The sequence below is a fragment of the Eretmochelys imbricata genome, chromosome 16 (assembly GCF_965152235.1).
Source record: "Eretmochelys imbricata isolate rEreImb1 chromosome 16, rEreImb1.hap1, whole genome shotgun sequence".
Lineage (NCBI taxonomy): Eukaryota > Metazoa > Chordata > Testudines > Cheloniidae > Eretmochelys > Eretmochelys imbricata.
Genome location: NC_135587.1, coordinates 23,306,660 through 23,330,494, shown reverse-complemented (window position 1 = coordinate 23,330,494; position 23,835 = coordinate 23,306,660). Strand labels below are relative to the sequence as shown.

The 23,835-nt window shown below is 40.3% G+C and overlaps 1 protein-coding gene across 3 annotated transcripts in view; it reads left to right on the top strand.

Annotated features, from left to right (window-relative positions):
- The window catches only part of TTLL11 (tubulin tyrosine ligase like 11), a 112,990-nt gene that overhangs the window by 31,078 nt on the left and 58,077 nt on the right, over positions 1–23,835 (top strand). For all 3 annotated transcript variants that reach the window (XM_077836001.1, XM_077836000.1, XM_077835999.1), the window contains exons 4-6: positions 4,596–5,171; positions 7,217–7,312; positions 7,836–7,954. In XM_077836001.1, the coding sequence (XP_077692127.1) occupies positions 4,596–5,171; positions 7,217–7,312; positions 7,836–7,954 (791 nt within the window). The remainder of the gene's footprint in view (positions 1–4,595; positions 5,172–7,216; positions 7,313–7,835; positions 7,955–23,835) is intronic.

Sequence of the window (23,835 nt, the reverse complement as noted above, 5' to 3'; positions counted from 1 at the left end):
CCCTAGAGAGAGGCTCCCACTCAAGCTCCTAATTCTCCAGTTAGGAGGGCTGGGAGTGGCAGTATGCCAGAAGCATGGGGAACTGCAGCTGACTGAAGAAAAGTAGCTGTAGGTGAGTGCTGCAAGGAATAAAGGGACAGTTTGAACGAACTGAATCCAGTACAGGGAAGCAGGACTGGGGGCTCCTGTATCAAGGAGAGAGAACTATTGGACCTGTGGAACCTTGGATGAAGCTGGCATGAAGTATTAATATGTGTCTGAGGTAATTACATTGATCCCTCTCCAGAAGGGGAATGTTTTAGAATGCTGTGGACTGGGTGAGTTATTGCGAAGCCCCATGAGAGAGGGAAACTGAGACAGGGTGCTGCAGAGCCACCCAGCCATGAGGAGGCTTTTGGGAAGTGGCTGACCATATTACATAGGGATTTGGGGTTACCATGCCCTATATTCACCCCAAGAATCTAGGATACAGATTCTGTATTACAGAGTTAAACATTTCTCTGGCATGATGGCTTGCATTACGTATCATGGAGGCCTAAGTATCAGTCAAACAAGTGTCAGAAGTAATCAAGACTCATATGCCTACTCTGTACCGTAAGCAGAAAGGACATTGCTACACTGGAAGGAATCTGAAAAGAGGCCTCCTGTCTACGAGCAATGCTCTTATGCCATGTCTACATAGGGACCCTCTGGAAGTCAATGTGCATAAATTAAAGCATGTTAATCCCCATGTGGATGGTCTCAATCAAGAGCAAAGTGGCCTTCATTTGCTGTAACTTAATCCTCCTTGGATGAGAGCATCCACATGGGGAGTGGGAGTGACAGGGCAGTTAATGCTCTTTATATGCATTCTCATGTCACACCTTGATTCAGCTTAATTTTCCTGAGTGTCCCCATGTAGACATGGCCTTAGTAAGCACTACAAAGTCAATTTTCTTTCATCAACAGAGACCTCTTTTGTAGGAAGGTGCTGTGAGCCATGGTACCAAAATGAACGGAAAGTATGTGCTTTATAAGGTCCATCTTAGTCCTATTTTCCTACCCTTCGCTCTCTGCCTCGGTGACTAGCTGCTTTCCATTTGTGTGCACATTAGGGGATGAAATATGGTAGAATGGAGTATTTCTTACCCAGTAATTTCTCTTCTAGTAATGGCATCTCCCTCTACCCACCCCAGTCCAACCCACACTGGTTATCAAGTCAATAGCCAATATGCATTTCTGCAAAGAAAACGTTTTGGAATATACATTATCGCCCAGTAACAATAAAAAACACTTGACTCAATTCTTGAGAAATCCACAGTACGAAAATGCAAATTAAGAGGATTTATCTAGGCACATAAAGTTATCTGTAAAACAACTAACAATTATTTTGTGTGATGGTTTCCCTGAACAGATTTTTCACATTTATATCTGTTTGTTTAATGCATCCGAAGAAGTGAGCTGTAGCTCATGAAAGCTTATGCTCTAATATATTGGTTAGTCTCTAAGGTGCCACAAGTACTCCTTTTCCTTTTACGGATACACGGCTGCTACTCTGAAACCTGTCTTTAATGTTTTCGTTTCAAATAACTAATTGGTGTTTACTCAGTTGTCCACTAGGGGGCAATACATGTCATGCAAAACTAATACAATAGAGGAGAACTAACACAGGCAAATTGAAAATCTCAGAAGCGTGCTAAATTGGAAAGGATACAAGGCTAGGCGTGTCATGCATTTCAGATTCAACCAAAGGTTTAGCTACAATATTAAATACCATCAAACTCTCTGGGCTAACTTTTTTCACTTGCTTATTTCACACTGTGTGTGCAGACAAATTGTAATCCACTAGGAACAGATTTCTCTAATGTGATGTAAAACCACTTCTAGAAGTTGCTGTGATCATGGTGGACAGAAATTTTTGCTCCTTTTGATCAGAAAATTAGTAGTTGAGCTCCAGGCCTGAATATGGCATTGGTGTAATTTACAGGAAATATTCAGTTACAAACTGAAGAGCAGTGGCCACTAGAGGCATATGTAGAATATGCTATTCAATGGGGAAAAATATTTTTGTTGTGATACATTGTATTGTTAGTATGCCCTAGCTTCACTAACGCAAGCTATCTCTTTGATGAAAACCACACATTGATGGAAAATGAACATTTCTCATTTCTTGACAGATCTGGTTCCATCAAAGTTGTGCTTGCCACACATCTAACGGGGTGTGTATGTCTGGAGGGGGTGCTGATTTCAAGGCCCAAGAGTTTGTGTGCAGTAATCCCATGGATTTGCCATAAACTGCATGTCAAACAACAGAAGAGATTTAGTCCTGCAGGACTAGAGGAGGAAGGGAGGATAGGGAAATAGGACCTGACCTGATGTATATTTGGGTTGCTTGGGTAGGGGTCCTGTAATTCATGAAGAAGAAAGAGAGAGATAGGGAGAGGCCTCCTGATGTAGATGTGTGTATTCCACTCTGCATGACCCTGGAGCATCCACAATAAACCTCACACTAACACAGTGATCTGTGTCTAGTGAGATGGGTCCCTCCTGAGCCAGTTTACATCCTTGCCAGCCAGTCTGAACTATCCCTGTTTCTTGATCTATATCCATTTCAGTTTAAAACTGAGTATAATTTTCAATATTTACCTCTTAAAGTTGAATTTCCCACACTTGAGGAATTTGCGTTTCAGGAAAACAAAACCAATTGCACATGCCTGCAACCCTGCCATGTTATTAAAGACCTGAACTAAGGTATGAGTTAGTGTCTCTGGAAATGAATGGGGCAATTTACACCTCAGAACTTTTGTTTCACTCTCTCTGCAAAATCAGGCTACTGTTTCTGCATCTCTTCCACTTGTTTCATGTTTTGAAGGTTTTCTTTGCAACCATGACAACTAGATACTTTTGACTGGAAGTTGAAATTGGAGAAAAATTCAGAGATCTGTTTGTCCCCCCAGTTAGCCTGGAAATGTTGCTTTAAGAAAACGTCTTAGACTGGTGGAAATGAGTGGACTTCCTTGTAATGCTTACAAGGGAAGATAATTGGAGTCAGCCTTTCTTACGGCACTGAATGTTCTTTCATTGTTCATTCCCTTTTTACGTGCTCACAAAGGTGCATCTACACTTATGGTGCTGTGTAGAGTACAGACCCAGCATGCCCAGCTAGTGTGGGGTTAAATAACGGTGCAGACAGTAAGGCCAGCTTAGGCAAATAGAGTCGAGTTCCTACATGCCTGAACCCCCAAGATATATACTCTACACAGTTCTCTGCATGGCCAAGCTATGCCTCCCACATCTACACAGCTGTTTTAACATTGTAGTGTCCTGCTGCCAGAGCCTTTCCTCGCTGCAATGAAAGGCTCTGGGAGCTCCTTGATGATGGTCCTTTCCCCACTGCCTTCTCCCTGCTGGAACCTTTCCTCACCCCCCAGTGAAAGGCTCCGGCAGCTGGAGCCTGTCCCTGTGGCTGTAGCTACATGTGTAGTGGCTGTACTCTACACACCACCATAAGTGTAGACATAGCCTTACCGGGAGGGTGCAAGTACGTGGCAGAAACTTCAAGTGCATGTCTCTTGAATAAAACCTTAGTTTGCAAAAGCTTCATTAAGTAAAAGGCACCACAAACATTTGTGCTATTCATGTTGAAGTTAAGATCTGGATTTGGTTAACTGGTGTAAAGAGCATCTTCTAAGGGCTTGTCTACATGTGGAGTAAGCTAGGATGTGAATTTCAAGTGCATTAGCTATTCCCTTTGTGCAGTTTAAGCTAGGCTGCACAAAGGCAGTCTTGATGCAGAGTAAGAGTGTTCACATCAGGAGTTAGTGCGGGGAAGCTAGTGTGCACCAGCTACTTCAAGCTCTTTCCCCATATAGACAAGCCCTTAGTTTATTCCATACCGTTGTGACTGGGACATAGTGAAAAGTGAACTTCAGATTGGAAGATTTACTGTTGGGAAGATGCAGGCAGCTATTTTGTCATAGCTGGATAGTGGTAGATGCAGTGTCTTCAGGACAGGGCCACCATCCTTTAAGGTTTAGGCTATTATTTCAAACCATTTTAGAGAGCATTAATCACAAATGAATAACAGGGTCATGTCAAGTTACTGCTTTATCTTCCCCCTCCTCGGTGTTGTTTGCCTAAATTTAAACTTGAAAAAATAAGGCTGCTTTTTTCCAGGTTTCATGATTTTTGTTAAGAAAGTGTTCAGAAGGCTTAGTCTCACAACTCCATTTACGTTAGTGAGTCGTTCTGCATCCTCACTGGCTGAGGACATAAAGAACAAGAAATGTTTCAGGCTGTATATTGTCACACTGCATTAAAAGGAGGTTCCTGGGGCCATTTACAGGTTGGGATGCTATATAAACTGCAACTCCTCCTCATTGGTAACTCCTCTCCCACTTTTTTTGATCTGATTTTTGTGTTCTTGTCAACACCACTGTGTATTTTCCACTCTTACTTGGATGATGTTTACTTCTGTAATGCTGTGTATTTTACCTATACATGGAATTTCCTTTCACCTGTTGTTGTAGCATTAAAGCTTTTCCTTCAGAAATAAGCAAGGTGTTTTCCTTGTATTCATGTCCTTCTTTGATCTAATCATCCTTCTTTCCTTCTAGGTTCGCATGATGAAAGAGAGCGATCCACCCTGGAAGCCCACTTTCATTGTGAAACCTGATGGCGGGTGTCAAGGGGATGGAATCTACCTCATTAAAGACCCCAGCGACATTAGACTGGCAGGAAACCTACAGAGCCGGCCAGTTGTAGTCCAGGAATATATCAGCAAACCGCTGCTGATTGACAAACTGAAATTTGATATTCGTCTATATGTCTTACTGAAATCTTTAGAACCATTAGAGATTTATATAGCTAAAGATGGACTCTCTAGATTTTGTACAGAGCCCTATCGAGAACCCACCCTGAAAAACTTGCACCAGGTATTTATGCACTTAACCAACTATTCACTGAATATTCACAGCGGCAACTTCATCCATTCGGACAATGTAAACACCGGCAGCAAAAGGACTTTTTCAAGCGTCCTCTACAGACTGTCTTCCAAAGGGGTTGACATCAAGAAACTGTGGTCGGATATAATTTCATTGGTGATTAAGACTGTTCTTGCACTGACTCCAGAGCTGAAAGTTTATTACCAATCTGATATACCAGCTGGAAAGCCTGGGCCAACTTGCTTCCAGGTAGGTGAGGAATTTTTATGTAAGGGGTGCACTCCCATGTAATATAACCTCATCATTGCTATAGCCATTCCTGTAACAATATTGGAGGGATGGTATTTTTTTATGCATAGATTAAGCTTGTATGTTTAATTCTCTTTCTACAAGTTTTCTCTCGAATTCTGTTTGTTGATCACTAGTGGGGATAGTAGTTGAAAATTGGGCAATGTCCTGTGCAAGTTCACAATTTATATTCTCTTCACCACATTTTTTGGCTTGCAGACCCTCATCAGTGTCCCTGAAGCCACCTTCCCACCGCCCTTAAAAACACCCTCATCATTTCTGTGGGGTTTCAGTCACATTCAAACACTCCTCTTTGAAGCTTCCAGATGGCAATGTTGAAAACTCCAAATCATAATAATCATAGATGCTCAGATAGTGATGAATGTAGTATAAACAGCATGAGGAAGGTCACCACTGGCAGTACATAAGGGAAATGCTGAGCACTTAGCACATTTCCAAATCCCCTACCCTCCCTCTCATTCCCTTTTACCTCTGCCTTCCAAATGTTGACATCTGGATGGCCATCTGTATTCTCCACATAAAAGACCAGTTCAGATTATTGCCACTTTGATAAGTTAGGTGGTCTGTCACATTGTGATTTCTAACTGGCCCAGTCAGTTTAAATGGTTTATGTGTTCTATGAACCAACTCGCTAAACCAGGAAAAATTTCCTCCATCCATGTAGGATTTTTGCTGGCTTCTTTTTGTAAGAGAGGACAGGAAGAATGCTGTGAAATGTCCAGCATCACAAATGACCTTTGCAGAACTGTAATTCGGGCAGGTCTCACCAGAAAACCATGGCAGGCTATGATTATATTAACAAACTCTATCATTAAAGTGGAGATGACCTCTGAAGCAGCAATTTACCAATTAGTGTCTAATTCCACAATAAAATGCTCTACTGATAACTACACTTCAGACATTTTTTATTTCCCTCCCCACAACAAAGAGCCTGTAGGTATTGGCAAATCTGTATTCTGGTCACACAGAACAACTAGATGAGTCCACAGTAAATTGGTTTCCTCTGCAGGAGAGTGGCGGGTTTTCACCTACCTTAATGGTCTCTATAGTGTGCTAGCAGCCTCAGGAAGGGAGAAGTCCATGTTGCGGTGTGCTGTACAAACCACCAGATTATCTGAGGAAAAAACTGTCACAGTAAAAGAGGTTTTGTGAAATCAGACTTTGGTTTTTTGTCTAAGGAACGGCAGGTTGAGTGTAGAGCTAAGATACTGGAATGAATTGGAGAAATTGGAGGCAAGGATGGTCACTTTTCTTTAAACAAGATCGGAACAAATCTCACAATTGCATTAACAGGCTGAAGGCAAGCAGGTAGTGTCTTCAGCAGGACTTTTGCAAAGGCTGAGCAGACACTGTGTTTTGGTGTGCTACAGAGAAGACTCAGAGGGTTCAGCAAGGAAAGATGACCACACCAAGGAAATCCTGGTACAACTTAAGTCCCCATTGCACTAAATGCCATACAAACACATAGGAAGAGACAGTCCCTGTCCCAAAGGGTTTACAGTCTAAACAGACAAGACAGATAAAGTGCAGGAGAAGGGAAATATTAGCTTTGTTGTATAGGTGGGGAAGTGAGACATGAAGAACTTAAGTGATTTGCCTAAAGCCATGCAGGATGGCTGTGGCAGAACTAAGAACTTAACCCAGATCTCCTGAATCCCACTCAAATTCCTTAGCCAGTCCCATCATTCCACTTCTTATTACAGCATGATGTCATAACAGCCTGTTCATGAAGGAAGGGGTTTAAAAAGATCATTATTAAAATGTTCTGTGGGAATGGGATTCTGCGTGTCCCTACTCTGGGTAAGTGCTTCCCCAATGATGGGTGGAAAACAAAGAATTTAGATAATCATGTTGAGCTCTCCAGTTCCATGGATGGGAGAGAAGTTTCTTTAGTTAGATGGATAACTTGACTACATAATGTTATGTGCAATTCTCTAAAAGAAATCACAGCGAGTAAAAGTAATGTTGTGTTGCGTTATGCACAGATTTTAGGATTTGACATTCTCCTAATGAAAAATTTGAAGCCTGTGTTACTTGAAGTAAATGCAAACCCCAGCATGAGAATAGAACATGAGCAAGAGGTAAGACCTTCCAGCCTGACATGATATTAGAATGTAATTGTTTGGGGGTTGGTTTTTTTGGTCTTTTTGTGTTTTTGAAAGATGGAAGCTGTTGGCTAATATGAAACCTGTAAGGCTTTTTGTAATATTTGGCTTTGTAATCATTGCTAATCTGATACTCTTGAAACATGACTTATTGGAATTTTGAAAGCTCTCCATCATCTTTGTCAGAAATGTACTTATTCCACATCCTGGCAGTTGAGTTAATTATATTTGGGTGAATATTAACCATTTTTCATGTTTGTGTATATAAATGGTAACATTGACGGCAATGATCTTTTTTTCAATGTATTTAGGTGACTTGACTAAAATTTCCATAGTGTCATTTTGTATATGTTAACAGATAATTTTTATTCTTTACTGAAGACTTCTATGCTCTGTCATTGTATATTTATGATCTAAGGGATATGAATAACACTTGAGCAGCTACGTAATAAATAGCAGCAGTTCTACACTGAACAATTGTATCCTTTGCAAATTAAAGCTTTCTCCAGGAGTGTTTGAAAATGTCCCGAGCCCCGTTGATGAAGAAATAAAAGTAGCTGTCATCAGAGATACCCTTCGTCTAATGGACCCGCACAAAAAGAAGAGAAAAGATAATCAGTAAGTTTACTGACTTGACTTCTGTTTGTCAGTAGTGCCTACCAATAATCCTAAAAGTAATGCTCAAAAGCTTTTGGGTTTTAAAACCTTGCTTTCAGAGTTGTTCATGCTTTTCTAAAGAACTATAGTGTGATCTAGTGAGATCAGATCTAACTACCTGTGCATAGCTCCTTATTGCATACTCATCCTAGTAGTTTTTGAGCACTTTTATTCTAATAAATTGATCCATCATTAGTGCCAGTGATCTACTAATCCATAAATTTTGGTTCCCAAGCATCATTTTTGACTCACAAAGTCAGGAAATGCAGATTTGTATATACATTTGCTTTGAAAGTCACACAATGCTCTGTTGAGGAATGACTTTTCCCCATCTGAGCTGAAATAGGTAGAAATTGCATGTAAAAATTGTTTCCTTATTCTGTGACAATAAACATAATCATTCTAAAGCACAATAGTCAGTCAGTAACTAGTAATACTTACTACTGTATTTTAAAGTTGGAGCTGATCTGGGAATGAGACTTACATTGGAGGAACAGTAAAACAGCCTGCACAGAAGTGGCAGTGGTGGGACAAGATTAAGAAGAGAAAGCAGAAATGCTTTCTGTTTTAATGAAACACCTTGTTTTTAAGCAATCTCTTGGAGCCAAGAAAGGGGAAAATGGTGTTTCACTAAGGAACCTTTGCCTATGGGTCTGTCTCTACTCTAAAATGTCTGCCTTTCTTCTCTTGTCACTTAGCAGAAAGCTTAAATTGGTTATTCATATTCTATGATGAGTTCAAGGACAATTTTGCTATCCTTGTGCTGAAAGAAAGAGCAGGAAAAGTAGAATTGTGTATATGTGTGGGGGGGAGGGGTTCATATACAGTTGGAAAGTTTTATCTTCTGCTTGCTAAGGAGCATGCAATCAAGGCATGATTTTTGACAAAATCAGCTAATTTTTTTCAAATGTAGTGTTTTTTACATTTATTTGTTGTAGCAGCCAGTATATATGCTGACTGATTACCTAGCAATCTTTCTCTGATCTTAACTATATTTAATTTTAACCCTTAGTAAGAGTACTTCAACACTGAGATCTGCAAAGTGGATCTTATTTTCTATTCCTGTAATTAAGCTATGCCTCCTTTATATTTATTCAGCCATTATCCCATGCATTCATTAACTATATTTAAGTATGGGATGCAAGGTGCAGCATATGGTTACAAATAAGGAAGTTAGTGAAGCACTCCAGTATGTGCTTGGAATACTCACCCATTGAGCATCTTTTATGGCACATTTTCACTGCAAAATAATTTATAATAGGATTATCTTGTGATGAGATAAACCACTGTCTCATCACAGCGTGAATTCATCAGTGACATAGCTTTTCTCAAGATAATCTGGTTACAGATGATCTTGTTACTAGGTATCTTGGTATCATCAGCACAAGACAGTCTTGTTCAGTGCTTCTCAGGGAGGTCTTTGCCATGTCTGAGCTGAGTTCTTAGAATGTGTTATATTTTCGTCTGAATGGATAGCAATTCAGGTGCAACAGCTCTCCTTGCATCAAGATACGATTTATCCCTCCTCTTTGTAAATACCGTCTCTTGTACTGACGATGGCATGCTCCTGCCAGAGTGCCTCTTCCAGGAGGATTCACTCAAGGGTTGACTGTCACTGAAAATGTGCAACAAGGGTTAATTTTGTTTAAAGTCTACAAAAGCTTTTGGAGTCATGTGCTAGTATGTCCGGAAAATAGTCAGTTGCCTAGTGGGGAATGGGTAGTCAATCAAAGGTGGAGCAGAATTGTACTCAAAACATTCAGGGGACTTTAAGGTGGTTGACTGGATGTAGATTCTGGTGGGGGCTGTGGGCCATAGTGCAAACTTCACTATATACAAAGGTCAAGGGCTTGATTCCGATACCCTTTACCAATTTTATACTAGTGTAACAATATTATATGATTCTGATACCCTTTACCAACAATTATACTAGTGTAACAATAAAGTGCAGAACTTTAGCGTGATAGGACTCAAGCACCAAATACCTCTGGGTTGTTTTCTTAGAAAATGTTTTATAGCGTTTTCATTTTGTGCCTCTCCTCTCTCACCCATTTCAGCTGGATTTCAGTGAGTGCTAAAATGTGCCTGTTTCCCCTTTCCACACAAATTCCTTCTTTGTAAGGGTCCAGCTTAAAGATTATAGCTAAATAACCAGCTAAAGACACAGAGGACTAAGCAAAATATTATATGTATCGATTGCAATATTATTGTTATTCCAGTTCTTATTGGTTGCATGGTTAGAACTGAATCAGGCCCATTAAGACCAGTAAAATAACATAAAGAAGTCATGTTCTGAAAACCAACCATGCATCAAACATCCTCCAGTTTATTTTTAGTGATAAGTTGTTAATGGACATTGATTTAAATGAAATTTGGCAGTGTATGTAACACTCAGTTTGAACACATGGGAAAAAATTTAGAAAGAAATCGCAAGCTGCAAATGAATGTCATCTTAGACAGGTGACTATTCTGCTTTGGGGATGGATTTGATTTCCCTCTAATTATCTCCTAGATTAAAATAAATGAAGCATCAAAATGAAAGTGAGTTTTAGAAATCATCCAAAAATACTTCATTATCAGGCAAAATTAATAGGTCATATATATTCTGTAGTTTAATTTTTTCTTTAGTTTTTACTCTTTATGGAGCTTTGATTTTTTTTCCCCTGTGAAGTGATATATTACATTGAAAGTGCGAGTTAAGCAAAATCAAAGCAGTGCATTTATTATGCTGTACATCTGATTATCTCCCGCAACAGTCAGAGCCTTCAGGTCCACTAAGAGCCAATAATTATTTTGGCAATGCCAATAAGAAGTCATTGAAAATTTACAGTGATACAGATCAGCTCAATGAGGACCACTAAATGCATCTGTGGACTATATTTGCTATGTGTACTGAATTTGGCATTTGATTAGCATTATAGCCCTTTACAGTGTTTGCCCTGTCCCTGCAAATACTTGTACATCTGCATAATTTTTATGTCTCAAAGTAGCCCAATTGATTTCAATGGGACCACTCGTACTTACAATTAAGTGTATGCAGAAGTGTTTGTTTGCATGATCGGGAGCTCTGTAGCCCACTGAATAATAGAGAAACAGAGTTCTTTTAGTGTAGTATTGAGAGTGGTCCTGTGCTGCCCAATGATGTGAGGTTACACAGACGCAAAACAGAGTGGAAGGGAAGAGCAGAACCAACATGGCATTCTCCCTTTCTTCCCCCAAGCCCATGGAAGCCCTTCTTTCTTATCAAAACAATGTTGATGGGCTGAGTATTTTTGAAGTATGTCCTGAGCTGGAAAGGAGGCATGAGATTCCCACTGTCTGCAGTATGTTCCTGTCTAGCACTGGCAGATAACCTTGTACAAGTTAATGCTCTTTTTTGCTGCATTAACTTCCTCCTTGTGTCTGTATTCTTTGTTAAGGGCCAGTTGCCTGCAGAGGAACCAATCATAGCAAAATTTCCTGAGAGAGATCTATTTGGGCAAGAGAGGTATACTATTCTGAGGGTGCAGAATCTACAAGATTGGAACTTCCTATCTCCTTTGAATCCCCAATCTCTTCCGGTTTGGGACTCTATGCCTCTTGCCTGGAGACAAAATCCCTCCGTATCCCGCAGCGGAGAATTCAGAGCCAACTCCATGAGGTTCATCTGGGAAGTTTCCTTCAGCATACCCTATAACTCTAGCCAGTATATGCAGTTTTTTGCTCAGTAGTTTACATACAAGAGCCTAGGATAGCTCTTATGAGAACTAAAGCAAAAAGGCAGCTAACTAAATACATGTTTTCATTGCTCGTTTCCTTTTTGCTCTCCTCATTTTAAAAAATGGGTCCAACTGAAAAAAATGCATTGTTAAAGACTACAGAAAAATCCTCTTTTTTAGACATTATCAAATAAATTCCCATGAGCCAAAATTTAGGTTTTCTTCTTGCCGTAGCTTTCATCTCCAGCCCTAATTCTCCTTTCGTTAGGCATTCTTAATTCAGAACTGGAGGTTCACTCACAATAAGTAAAAGGAAGTAAATAAAACATTAATGAATCCACTATTCAGTGAGTTTCATTTTGTGCTGTAGTATTGTTTTAATAGATATTAAGGCTTGAATGGACCATTATGATCATCTAGTCTGATCTGCTGCAGAACATCAGCCACAGAATCTTACCCAGTAATTTTGGCATTAAGCCCAATAACTTGGGGGCAAAGTTTGTTCCTTGGAGAGCCTGTATTTGGAACTCTCGACAAATCTGTTGAATAACATCATTGAAAACTTGTCTGTTTTCTTGCAGCATGAATATTTACTGAATGAATGGCCAATAAATGCACTGTCCTCCTAATTTCTGATTTGAACCTCTATGCACTTCTGATTTCAGAACTACACTATAAAGTAATGTGTTTTCCAGGTTTCATTTATTAATCAGCAACTGTAGTTATTTTGTTCCCAAACTTAAGATCTGCTGAAAATCTTTATCTCAGCACCGTTAATAGCCAGTATTCTACTATCAGATCATGAGCGTATTTTCTTGTCAAGATTAATGCGGAATTGAATGTAAAATAAAAAGACGTATGTCCTTCTTGGTGGTCATGGTTAGCATACAATGGTATTCAATGAGACTCCAACGAGAAACTGCTGAGTTTGAATTAATATGCAAACTAGATACCATTAACTTGGGTTTGAATAGAGACTGGGAGTGGCTGGGTCATTACACGTACTGAATCTATTTCCCTAAGTTAAGTATCCTCACACCTTCTTGTCAACTGTCTAATGAACCATCTTGATTATCACTATAAAAGTTTTTTTCTCCTGCTGATAATAGATCATCTTAACTAATTAGCCTCTTACAGTTTGTATGGAAACTTCCAACTTCTCTGTATGTGTATATATATATCTTTTTACTATATGTTCCATTCTATGCATCTGATGAAGTGGGCTGTAGCCCATGAAAGCTTATGCTCTAATAAATTTGTTAGTCTCTAAGGAGCCACAAGTCCTCCTGTTCTTTTTGCAGATACAGACTAACATGGCTGCTACTCTGAAATCATCTAGACCAGCGTTTCCCAAACTTTTTTGGCCACGGAACATCTGGTATATATTTACAGAACACTTATAATATTATTTTGTAGTCGTTTGGTTTTTCAAATAGAAAATTGTTACTTATGCTCAAATATGTTTTATAAAATAAAATATAAAGCAAAAATACAAATTTAAAATAACTTGAACTAACAATTTCTAACTGGAAAGTGTGTATAAAGTAGTACAAAAATCAAGTTCAAGACCCTTTTTTTAAATTACGATTCTTTCACGGAACACCTATTCACATTGTGCGGAATACCAGTGTTCCGCAGAGCACAGTTTGGGAAATGCTGGTCTAGACCGATAGTCTTGTGACGTAGTATTAGTCTTTTATATCTTGTGATGTAAAACACATCCTACTATATTACAATGTTTCCTACAGTTACATTTGCTCCAAGTTTGCTCTTTGTGGTTCACATGCATTTCATAACTTTTTGAGGTGGAGTGGGTGATTTGATCTAAAGGAAATTTGCACAATTAAATGGATGGTGTAATGATGCTAAGCAATACTGAAATAAATCAACTTTGCTCATGTAAACAGCAGTTTAATTAAGATAATCACTGAAGCAAATCATTGTTCAGATTGTGTCTCCAATTGAAAATCTGTTTCAGAAGGTTTCACAAAACTTTTTCTTTTTTGGTACCTAATTTTAAGTGTTTGTAGTAGCAATAATAAAGGATTTAAATTAAAATGGTTAATAGCCATTTCTTACCTGTAAGCAATTTATTCCTCTTCAGAAAGCTCTGGATTTAAGGAGGAGAGTGTATTCCTTTAGCAGACTTAAACTTAAGTGTGGATAGCACACTCTACATATTCGCAATTGGATGTTAGATGCAGATAGTTTGACTGGTGTTTAATTGGTAGTCATGTATATCATTTAGAGTGTGTATGCTCTAAATATCTTTTGAAAATCATTCATATTATCTTAGCTTCTTCCTTCTGGCTCTGATGATTTGCTTCCCTGTTGTGCCGAAAGGAAATGTTGGAGTCTTGGCTTTTTCATGCTAATTAGCCTGGAGAAAATAGGAGAATTGTTTTTCAGAAAAGAGTTGCAGTTATAGTAACCCATTGTTATAGTTATTGTTTAAATCTCAGTGCTTATTATGGGTCCCATTATGATCATTTGGATTTACATGTTTATCTTAGAATAAGCTGAATATTTCCTACATGGCTCAAGAGAGATACTAAGCATTCTGTACTTCTGACATAGAAAACATGCAAAATGTAACAGGGCATGGGTTTTTAGCAGTGCATTTTCACAATTATTTCATATTTATTATTATTAAAGATATCAGTTTGTCATGGAATAATACCTGCTTCTCACCTAATAAAAAAGATGGAGGTGCAAATCCACAAGTAATATACGCCTTTTATTCTGCACTGAAGTCCTTAATGATGATAACAGAAAAGAAACATTTTACAAACCAAGTGGAATTTAATCTATGGCTTTTACAAAAATAATCAGTTCATCATGTTTGCAAAAACAGTTCATTATCTGGTGTGATCTTGCTGTTGTACTGTCCATCTGTATTGCTTCTTAAGTGCTCATTGTCAGAACAGACAACTCCTGGGTTATTCAGTTTTGAGTTCAGTCTTGTAATTTATTTGTGTTATTGTGGTTGATTTACTTTCTTGGAAGATACTTGGTGCTATATGCTCAGTTCCCACTCTTTCGCTACGTGGCTCTCGCAAGTGACAGATGAGATTAACTATTCTTCTGCTCAGGAAAGTCCATAAATTTTTACAAGATCAGTGTGCAAGTATTAGTTGATACCACACTGTTCTGAGAGACCAATATAATTCTAATTTGTATCAGGGTTTATTTTAACTGTGTGTAGCTAGGAAGGAAACTTCAGTTAAGGACTTGCAGAGACTCCTGCACAGAAGAATAAGAAAACAAGTAATTGGTTTTTTTTCCAGTGGAAAGGTCACACATCTGCCTCACTCTGGCAACTTCTGCTGATATGGGGCAAAAATAGTGGGCTCTGGGTTGGGGAGAACATGATATTCTGCAGTGATGATATGAAAGAATGAAATATTCTTTATATTCTTGGTCTAGAAAATCATGACTGGTGTGGAGAAAGTAAATAAGGAAGTGTTATTTACTCCCTCTCATAACACAAGAACTAGGGGTCATCAAATGAAATTAATAGGCAGCAGGTTTAAAACAAACAAAAGGAAATATTTTTTTCACACAACGCACAGTCAACCTGTGGAACTCCTTGCCAGAGGATTTTGTGAAGGCCAAGACTATAACAGGGTTCAAAAAAGAACTAGATAAGTTCATGGAGGAATGGCTATTAGCCAGGATGGGCAGGGATGGTGTCCCTAGCGTCTGTTTGCTAGAAGCTGGGAATGGGCGACAGAGGATGGATTACTTGATGATTACTTTTTCTGTTCGTTCCCTCTGGGAGACCAGGCATTGGCCACTGTTGGAAGACAGGATACTGGGCTAGACGGACCTTTGGTCTGACCCAGTATGGCGTTCTTATGTTCTTGCTCCCACTCTCAGCCAGTGATTGGCAGGTCTAATTCTGCCAGCTGAGCTGTAAACCATTATAAGACGGCTGTGAACCTTCCTACTACTTGGTCCCATTTCTTACTATTACTGCTAATACCTAGATCTGAGAATTAAATAGGCCTCTGGTATTTGCATTTACATTTTAAAAAAGGAGTGGATCACCTAGACTGCTGCGTTTAGTTTATTTTCCAGGTGCTTTTTAGTCAGTTTCCCAATCTTTCCTTCCCCAATGCTCCCAAGTTCTGTTTAAAGAGAATACAGAAATATGGAATATGTAATGGTGTATTTTATATTTATGAAAATAAAATCAATCATTCGCGCCATTGACTACTGATTTATCTCATTGTACATATTTCTGAGATTATGATTATAAAAGGGTGGCTACCACCCGATGCCCCCTCCTGGTCAGGGATACCTTGCTTCTTTTTTCCCCTTCTTCCAGGATCCTTAAACAAAACTCCACACAGTTTTGATTATTCAATCACAACCATTCTTGAGGTCTGGTTTCTTTATTAACACAAATTTCCAAAAAGCAACCACAAAGCAACCTTCCGCTCAGCCTTAAGGCAGGCACAGCCTCTCCTCCCTGAGGTACTGTCCCTTCCGGCTGCCTGAGCAGCTGGAGAAGATGCTAGGTTGGGCCCGCCTTCTTTGCCTTCTTCAAGGAGTATTGCAGGAGGCGCTCTCTCCCTGCAGCTTCACTCTGCAGTTCCCCTTCTAGCCTTGCTGTCACTGAACTCCCTCTCCTCTGACCCTTTATAGCCCAGGTGCAGGTCCACCCCTTTAATAGGCTCTGCTGGGAGCACCAGCTCTGACACAATCATGTTTCAATCATGGGGCCTGTGACAAGGGTATTGTGACCCTGGCAGGTTTAAGAGTCTCAATGCAAAATGTGTCGAGAAGGTGGATGATAGAATACTGGTTTTACACCTCTCACTGATGAGAAACTCTGTGACCTTATTTGTTCTGCAATTCAGTTGTAAATTTGTTTATTTTAGTATCCTCTAGAACCATTAGTGTCTGCTTATGCAGGTAACTGTATGATTGTCTGCAGTGATTTTATCTTTACGATTGCCAGTGCCTTCCTTTCCATATATTTTATTTTGGAGTCTGGTGCTCACAACAATAAAGGAGTAACACTGCCTGGAGGGGGAGGCGTGTGTGTGTGTGTGTGGGGGGAAGGCGGGAGTAGGATCTTAAACTTTCCCAATCAACACCACTACTAGTGCATCTGAATCTGAGCTGGCAGTTTTCCCTCTCCTGTAGTTCCAGTGCACACAAAGCCTGACCTACTGCAGTTCCTGTGATTCCAGTCAGAGTTTTCCCCCAACTCTCAGAGTGCCTTGAACCCTGACATGCAGCACTTCCTCTTCTAGTCCTAGGTTTCTCCTGTGCAGAGGAAGTTGGATTATGCAGTGATTTTTGTGATGTTCATAAAAGGGGACTAAGCAGAGACCCACAGCCCATTCTCATTTATTCCTAATTTAAGCTACAGCCTTCAGAGGTGTAATGCTTGTACACTTACTCCTCTCACTGCTGAACTCACCTCATTTTTCATTTTTAAAGATTCATTTAAACATGTTGGCTTTTGTCACCAAAGGATGCGTTTTGTCCATTCCAATGAATACTGCTGCGTTTCTGTAGTCACCCATCGGACTGCTAGCATCTTCTGTAGTCACCCATCGGACTGCTAGCATCAGAGGACAATCTACCAGTCAGGAAGGAAAGTGGAAACTGAATTAATGTAAACCCTGTGCTGTTATCACAGCAGCCAACTTTCTGAAATGTAACTGTTTTTACATCTACACAACTGGAAGCTGTCACAAATCTCTGTACAGACATCACAAGATGCACACTCAATAAATTAATTTATGGGGAGAGGTCATTAGTGGGAATACAATACAGGCCTCCAGCATGCACAAACAAATGCGCTGCTGTCAAGCTATAAGAACAGCTGTACTTGTTTAAGACCGTATAACTTTAGACAAGTGCACATTGCTTAATTTTCGTTTTTCATTTGAATCCTAAGTTATTTTTCCACAGAGAGGCCATGGACCAAGTGCACCAGTCTGATGTTCAGAGCATGGTTCTCTCAGGCCACATCTGGCTTTAACTTTACATGGGTGCTGTAGAACCCCAATCTGCTCCTTTTATCTTCAACCTCCAATTTTTCATTTGTGCTCTTGACATGTTCCTCTGTCATCACCCTCTAGTAGACCACATCTTCTAGAACAGTGATTCCCAAACTTGTTCCACCGCTTGTGCAGGGAAAGCCCGTGGCGGGCTGGGCTGGTTTGTTTACCTGCCACATCCGCAGGTTCGGCCCATCGCGGCTCCCAGTGGCCGTGGTTCACTGCTCTGGGCCAATGGGAGCCACTGGAAGCGGCGGCCAGTATGTCCCTCAGCCTGTGCTGCTTCCAGCAGCTCCCATTGGCCTGGAGCAGAGAACCGCGGCCACTGGGAGTCACGATCAGCTGAACCTGCGGACGCGGCAGGTAAACAAAGCGGCCCGGCCCGCCAGGGGCTTTCCCTGCACAAACGGCGGAACTAGTTTGGGAACCCCTGTTCTAGAACCATTACAATAGTGGCTAGTGAATCAGTCTACAACGGGACTGGTGTAGCAAAATCTTATCTAAACCAAAATTTGTGGCACAGATCTGGTTTGTGGTTTTGTATACTTGGCTTGCAGGGTCACTCAGTCAAACCCACTATTTAAAGGCATTCTCTCTATTGCTACTTACAGCACTGTTTGTTGAAGACTGAATTCATCTACTACAAGTTCCATAAAGCCAACGAGCTACTCTTTACTGCTGCCTAAGCTGTTTTTTTTAACCCCTGTTAATAATTAGTTTTTTTTCCTTCAAGGAATACTCTACCTCATCTCCAAAGAAAATAACCCTGCCAGTATAAATGGATTTTACAGTTAGGGAGCTGGCCAGGATATGAAAACCATGCTGTGAACACAATGGAATGAAATAAGAGAGAGAAAATTAGCAGTCACTGTATACAGCTGAGATCATTTAAAACTAAAATCCCCTTGAGCGTGTAGTGTGAAACCATGGTGTGCTAGTATCTCCTGTTAGACCCTAGTGTTATGCTGGAATTAAAAATAGAGGTAATACAAATTTAATGTTTTGGATCATTGTTAAATAGGGAAGTAAAGGCATACATTAAAAAATAACGGGCCTGACTCACCACTGTGTTGTTTCATTTCTGGGCTGGTGTGATTCCATTAGAACGGGAGCAACACAGTGGTGAATTAACCTAGTGTTCAAAAAGTAGAAGTCCTGATGTTAGGATCCATCTTATGGGAGCTTATTATGCTAATTGGCAAATATTTAAAGATTCAGTATAATTTAAGGGGAAAGTTTAAGACTTCCTGATATGTTTATAAGAGTTCTCAAAATTAAACTCTAGGTTAGCTTACATCTATACCATAGTTTGATTTATCTTTAATTATAATATTTGAACATCAGTTTTTGACAGATAAAGTAATGGCATTAATTTTGGTGTGTTGCTGAGTTAAAGAAATGAAAATTGTAAAAGGTGTATTATTATTTTGCTACTATTAATTGGCCTATTTACAGTGTAGCATGATACAAAATTAAACCAATGTTGGCACATTTCTGTTCAATTTTTTTGCTTCTTCATTAACTGGAAAAAGGGCTGAGTTTGCATGCCCTACACAAAAAAAGCTTTTCTGGCATAAATTGTACATTTTTTGGGCCCATTATCAGAGACAAATAGTTTCAAGCAAGTTACCGGCATGCACCCAGCTTAATAAAGGAAGAGCTATACAGTAGTTGCATTGATCTAACAAGAGATTTGGATTGATTGTCTGAAGCTACATTCTGAGCAGCTGTGCCTTTTGATGTCATAGATTTGCACTAGCTCCTAATAGTTAAGTGGATGAGACTTCATCACTGAAGGTCACAGAAATGATCCCTACACCCATTATGTTATATCCTGTCCTGGCTTGTTGCTGCATTAGACAAGCACTGCTGCAGTAGAACTATGTTATAGATCAAAAAAGACCTTACTTCCATATGCTGCATTCTGATGCCCTCCACCCTAAGATTCAGTCCATCTCAGTTTGGTTTTCCATGTTGCTCTTTCTCAAACAGGACTCATCTCTTCACCTAATACTTAGTGTAAGTGCCCTGTTACAAAATTCTGTACTACTCTGAGTTGATGGCCATTGAATACTGGGCTGCTCGATACCCAGTCTGCTTCACTACAACAGACCGCTGAATTTTCATCCTTTGTTTCTTCTGCGTCCATGAAGGCCAGGAGTTATAGAACTACACAGGAGCATGCTCTTTCACATTCCACTGCATGTAAGTTTCCTCAAGGGTGGTTTTGTAGCTCATCAAGACAATTCCTGATAGATAAGTGCATTGCTTCATGTCCTTGTGCAATCAGTGCTTTGCACTGTGCTCACTCTGCAGCCATACATACTTAGCTGCTACTTCCTTTTTCTTATTGTTACTATCCATTTACTACATTATCATGCATTCTTCCGTTCTTCTTTTACCATTCGTATAATCTTGGCATTTTTGTTGCTGATGTTAGAGTCCCCTTTTCTACTTTCAGAATTCATATTCTTAGCTATGGTACTGGAAGCAATTAAAGAGTCATCATGTCTATATTCTGTTTAGAACCTTTAGCACAGTGGTTCTCAACCAGGGGTCTGGGGCCCCCTGAGGGGGACGCAAGCAGGTTTCAGGGGGTCCACCAAGCAGGACCAGTGATAGACTTGTTGGGGCCCAGGGCAGAAAGCTGAAGTCCCACTGCAAGAGGCTGAAGCATGGGGCCCTGAGCCCCCCCGACCTGGGGCTGAAGCAGTTTAGCTTCATGCAGTTTAGCAACTTAGCTTCATGATGCTCCCTGTGACATGGGGCCACTGTTCCCTCTAAGCTGTGTGCACACACAGATCCTAAACCCCACGCACACGGCGAAACACCGTGCACATAAAAATTTGCACAGAAGCACAAAAATTTGCACAGAAGAAATTTTTTGCGCACACAACCTGTCAAAAATTAGAGGGAACGTTGCATGGGGCCCTGGGCAATTGCCCTGCTTGCTACCTCTTAACGCTGGCCCTGGCTTTTATATACATCACTCCATGCATCTGAAGAAGTGGGTTTTTTACCCACGGAAGCTTATGCCCAAATAAATTTGCTAGTCTTTAAGGTACCACCGGACTCCTCGTTGTTTTTTACAGAAATCTTTGTTCTCTTGTTCTTCTTTAGAAATCTGGTCAAGTTTCTAGCTACTCAAGTGCTTCTCAAGGAATTTTCTACCCTCCAGTTCTCCATTCCAAGTCATATTTCTGCTTTAAAGTGGACAAAGCGCATCCACATTGCTCTTTTGACATTGGACTCTCTAAGCCCTTTAATGTTAACATCTTACTGTTTTTCTAAATGTGACCCAGTTTTCTGTTCAGGAGCTCTCTGGCATACAGATTCTTGAGTACACTGAGCAGACCCTTTTTCCTCCCTACATGGTTTGTGTTTTTCCTTCATCAGTCAATCTGCCAAGTTCAGTATCATTCCTTCTCTGTTTCCTTTACCCATTCAGTCAGCTTCTGAGTTAGCCATATGGAGAGGAACATTCACAAGTGACCCTTTGTCTCAAGTGTCTTGAAGCAAATCGGTGAAATCTGTTAACCTTGTCTTTCTGTACTGTACAGAGACTAGGGTGATGGGTAACTTAAAACTTATATCAATTAATGCTTGAGCAGTACTAGCCTGAATTACTGTGTTTAAAAGTGTGTGAAGCAAATCTAGTAGATGCCTGGGTACCATCTTTCTCCAGAATTGCTTCTCCATTCTTATTCGTCCTTCAGTCTCAAGAGTTTTTTGTCTGGGCTTCCATTGATTAATTACAGACTTAAAATGGTTCCCTTATAACGAACATCTCCAAGTTTAAGAATTTGTAAAATGGAGGAGGAGCAGATGATGCTGGTGGTGGGCATGGTGGCAGCGGTGTATTAATGCCTAGGCCGGCAAATTTGCAGGGGCAGCAAATTTATAATAGCAGCCAGAGGCTGCTTCCCCCATCGCCGGTTTGTGCCCTATGCCCCCACCCCAACTCCACCCATTCCCTGCCCCCTCCCTGCCTCTATTGGTCCCCTTCCCCAAATCCCCACCCAGGCCCCGCCTCCTCTCCTGAGCGCGCCAAGTTCCCCCCTCTTTCCCATCCTTCGCGAAGCTGTTTCGCACACAAGCACTGGCAGGGAGCGGGGAGAAGCAGGACGCGGCGGTGTGCTCAGGGGAGGAGGAGGAGTGGAGCTGAGCTGGGGGGTGGCAATTATTTCAGGGCTTAGGGGTGGCAAAATCTTGAATCCGCCACTGCATGGTGGTAGGGGGTTGTTTGACAATGGCTTGGAAAGCCACTTGATGGGAGAAGGTTACTACAACAAGCACTGCAAACTTCAATTAAAAAGTACAGCAAATAATTTGTACATGCCCTGGAACTAAATGTAATGTGGAGAAGAAGAGATCTGCTAATAGAGAGATGGATTTGTTGTATTTATTAAAGGAATTTAACTCACATTTAATCTGTCATGTTTTAATGGACAAAAATTTGCAGTTCAGTTAGCTACATCTGGACAGTAATAGATTTAAGTCTTCAGAAATAAATAAAATTATATCCCTAGCATTGATATATTCAATAATCCACATAAATACTTTCTTCTATCAAACCATCATAGGTATTTTTAAAAGAGGAAGATTGCTTTTGTGATTAAGACATTGGACTGAACTCAGGAGATGCAAATTAAATTTCCATCTCTCTCACAGGCTTCTTGTGTGATGTTGGCCAAATCATTTAATTTCTCTGTGCCTCAGTTCTACATTGAAGTGGTGGGGATAATAGTGCTTTCCACTCTTTCTCTTGTCTGGTTAGAGTGTAAGTTTTTCAGGGTAGGGATTGCCTCTCACTCGCTATATACTGTGCCTAGCAGAATGGGGCCCAGTCTCAGTTTAGGTGCTACTGTAATGTAGATAGGAATTAATAATTATTAATAACTTTGCACTGTTAGTAATTTTGCAGTAAAACTTACAAATTTTCAAAAAGGAAAGTGTAAGGTGAGACTGTGCACTCTTCTCTTGTCCTCAACGATATCTACTAACCCTTCCCAGGCATACTTTCATTTTGCCATCTTAGAATCATAGACTCCTAGACTTTAAGGTCAGAAGGGACCATGATGATCGTCTAGTCCAACATCCTGCACAATGCAGGCCACGGAATCTCACCCACCCACTCCTGTAACAAACCTCTCACCTATATCTGAGCTATTGAAGTCCTCAAATCGTGGTTTAAAGACTTCAAAGTGCAGAGAATCCTCCAGCAAGTGACCCGTGCCCCACGCTACAGAGGAAGGCAAAAAACCCCCAGGGTCTCTGCCAATCTGCCCTGGAGGAAAATTCCTTCCCGACCCCAAATATGGCAATCAGCTAAACCCTGAGCATGTGGGCAAGACTCACCAGCCAGCCAGCCAGCCAGGAAAGAATTCTTCGTAGTAACTCAGATCAGTAGTTACTGATTATTTGCATCTTATATCCACTCCGTTTGTGCTCTATAGTTACTGCCCACAGTTCCTGTAATCTTTACATTTTTTTTTACAACACCTTAAATCGGTACCTTAAGCACCACTTTGAGCACATTTTCATCTTGACATTACAATAAAACAGAGGGTGTCTCCTCAAAGTTATCCACACAAAGTGCAATGAGGTTGTTCTCACAATTTCATTCTCATTTTGACTGTTCTTTCTTTAGGAAGTCAGAGGTCTAATGAAATGTCACTCAGACTCACATAAATATTGCACTAAATTGCTGCAAGCTCGACAACAGATTCATTTAGGATTAAGAAAAGGAGTACTTGTGGCACCTTAGAGACTAACAAATTTATTTGAGCATAAGCTTTCGTGAGCTACAGCTCACTTCATCGGATGTAGCTCACGAAAGCTTATGCTCAAATAAATTTGTTAGTCTCTAAGGTGCCACAAGTCCTCCTTTTCTTTTTTTGCGAATACAGACTAACACGGCTGCTACTCTGAAACCTGTCATTTAGGATTGTGACTGTCTTAATTCTCACCACTGCATAAGACTTCTGCTATCAACAATCCACTTTTCTTCAAGGTTTTCTGTGTATTCATATGCAATGTTCTGAACATTTATTTATGATTTTTAAAGTCACTACATTAACTCCTGTATATAGACAGAGAGTGAATTCAGTTTTATTTTGAATCT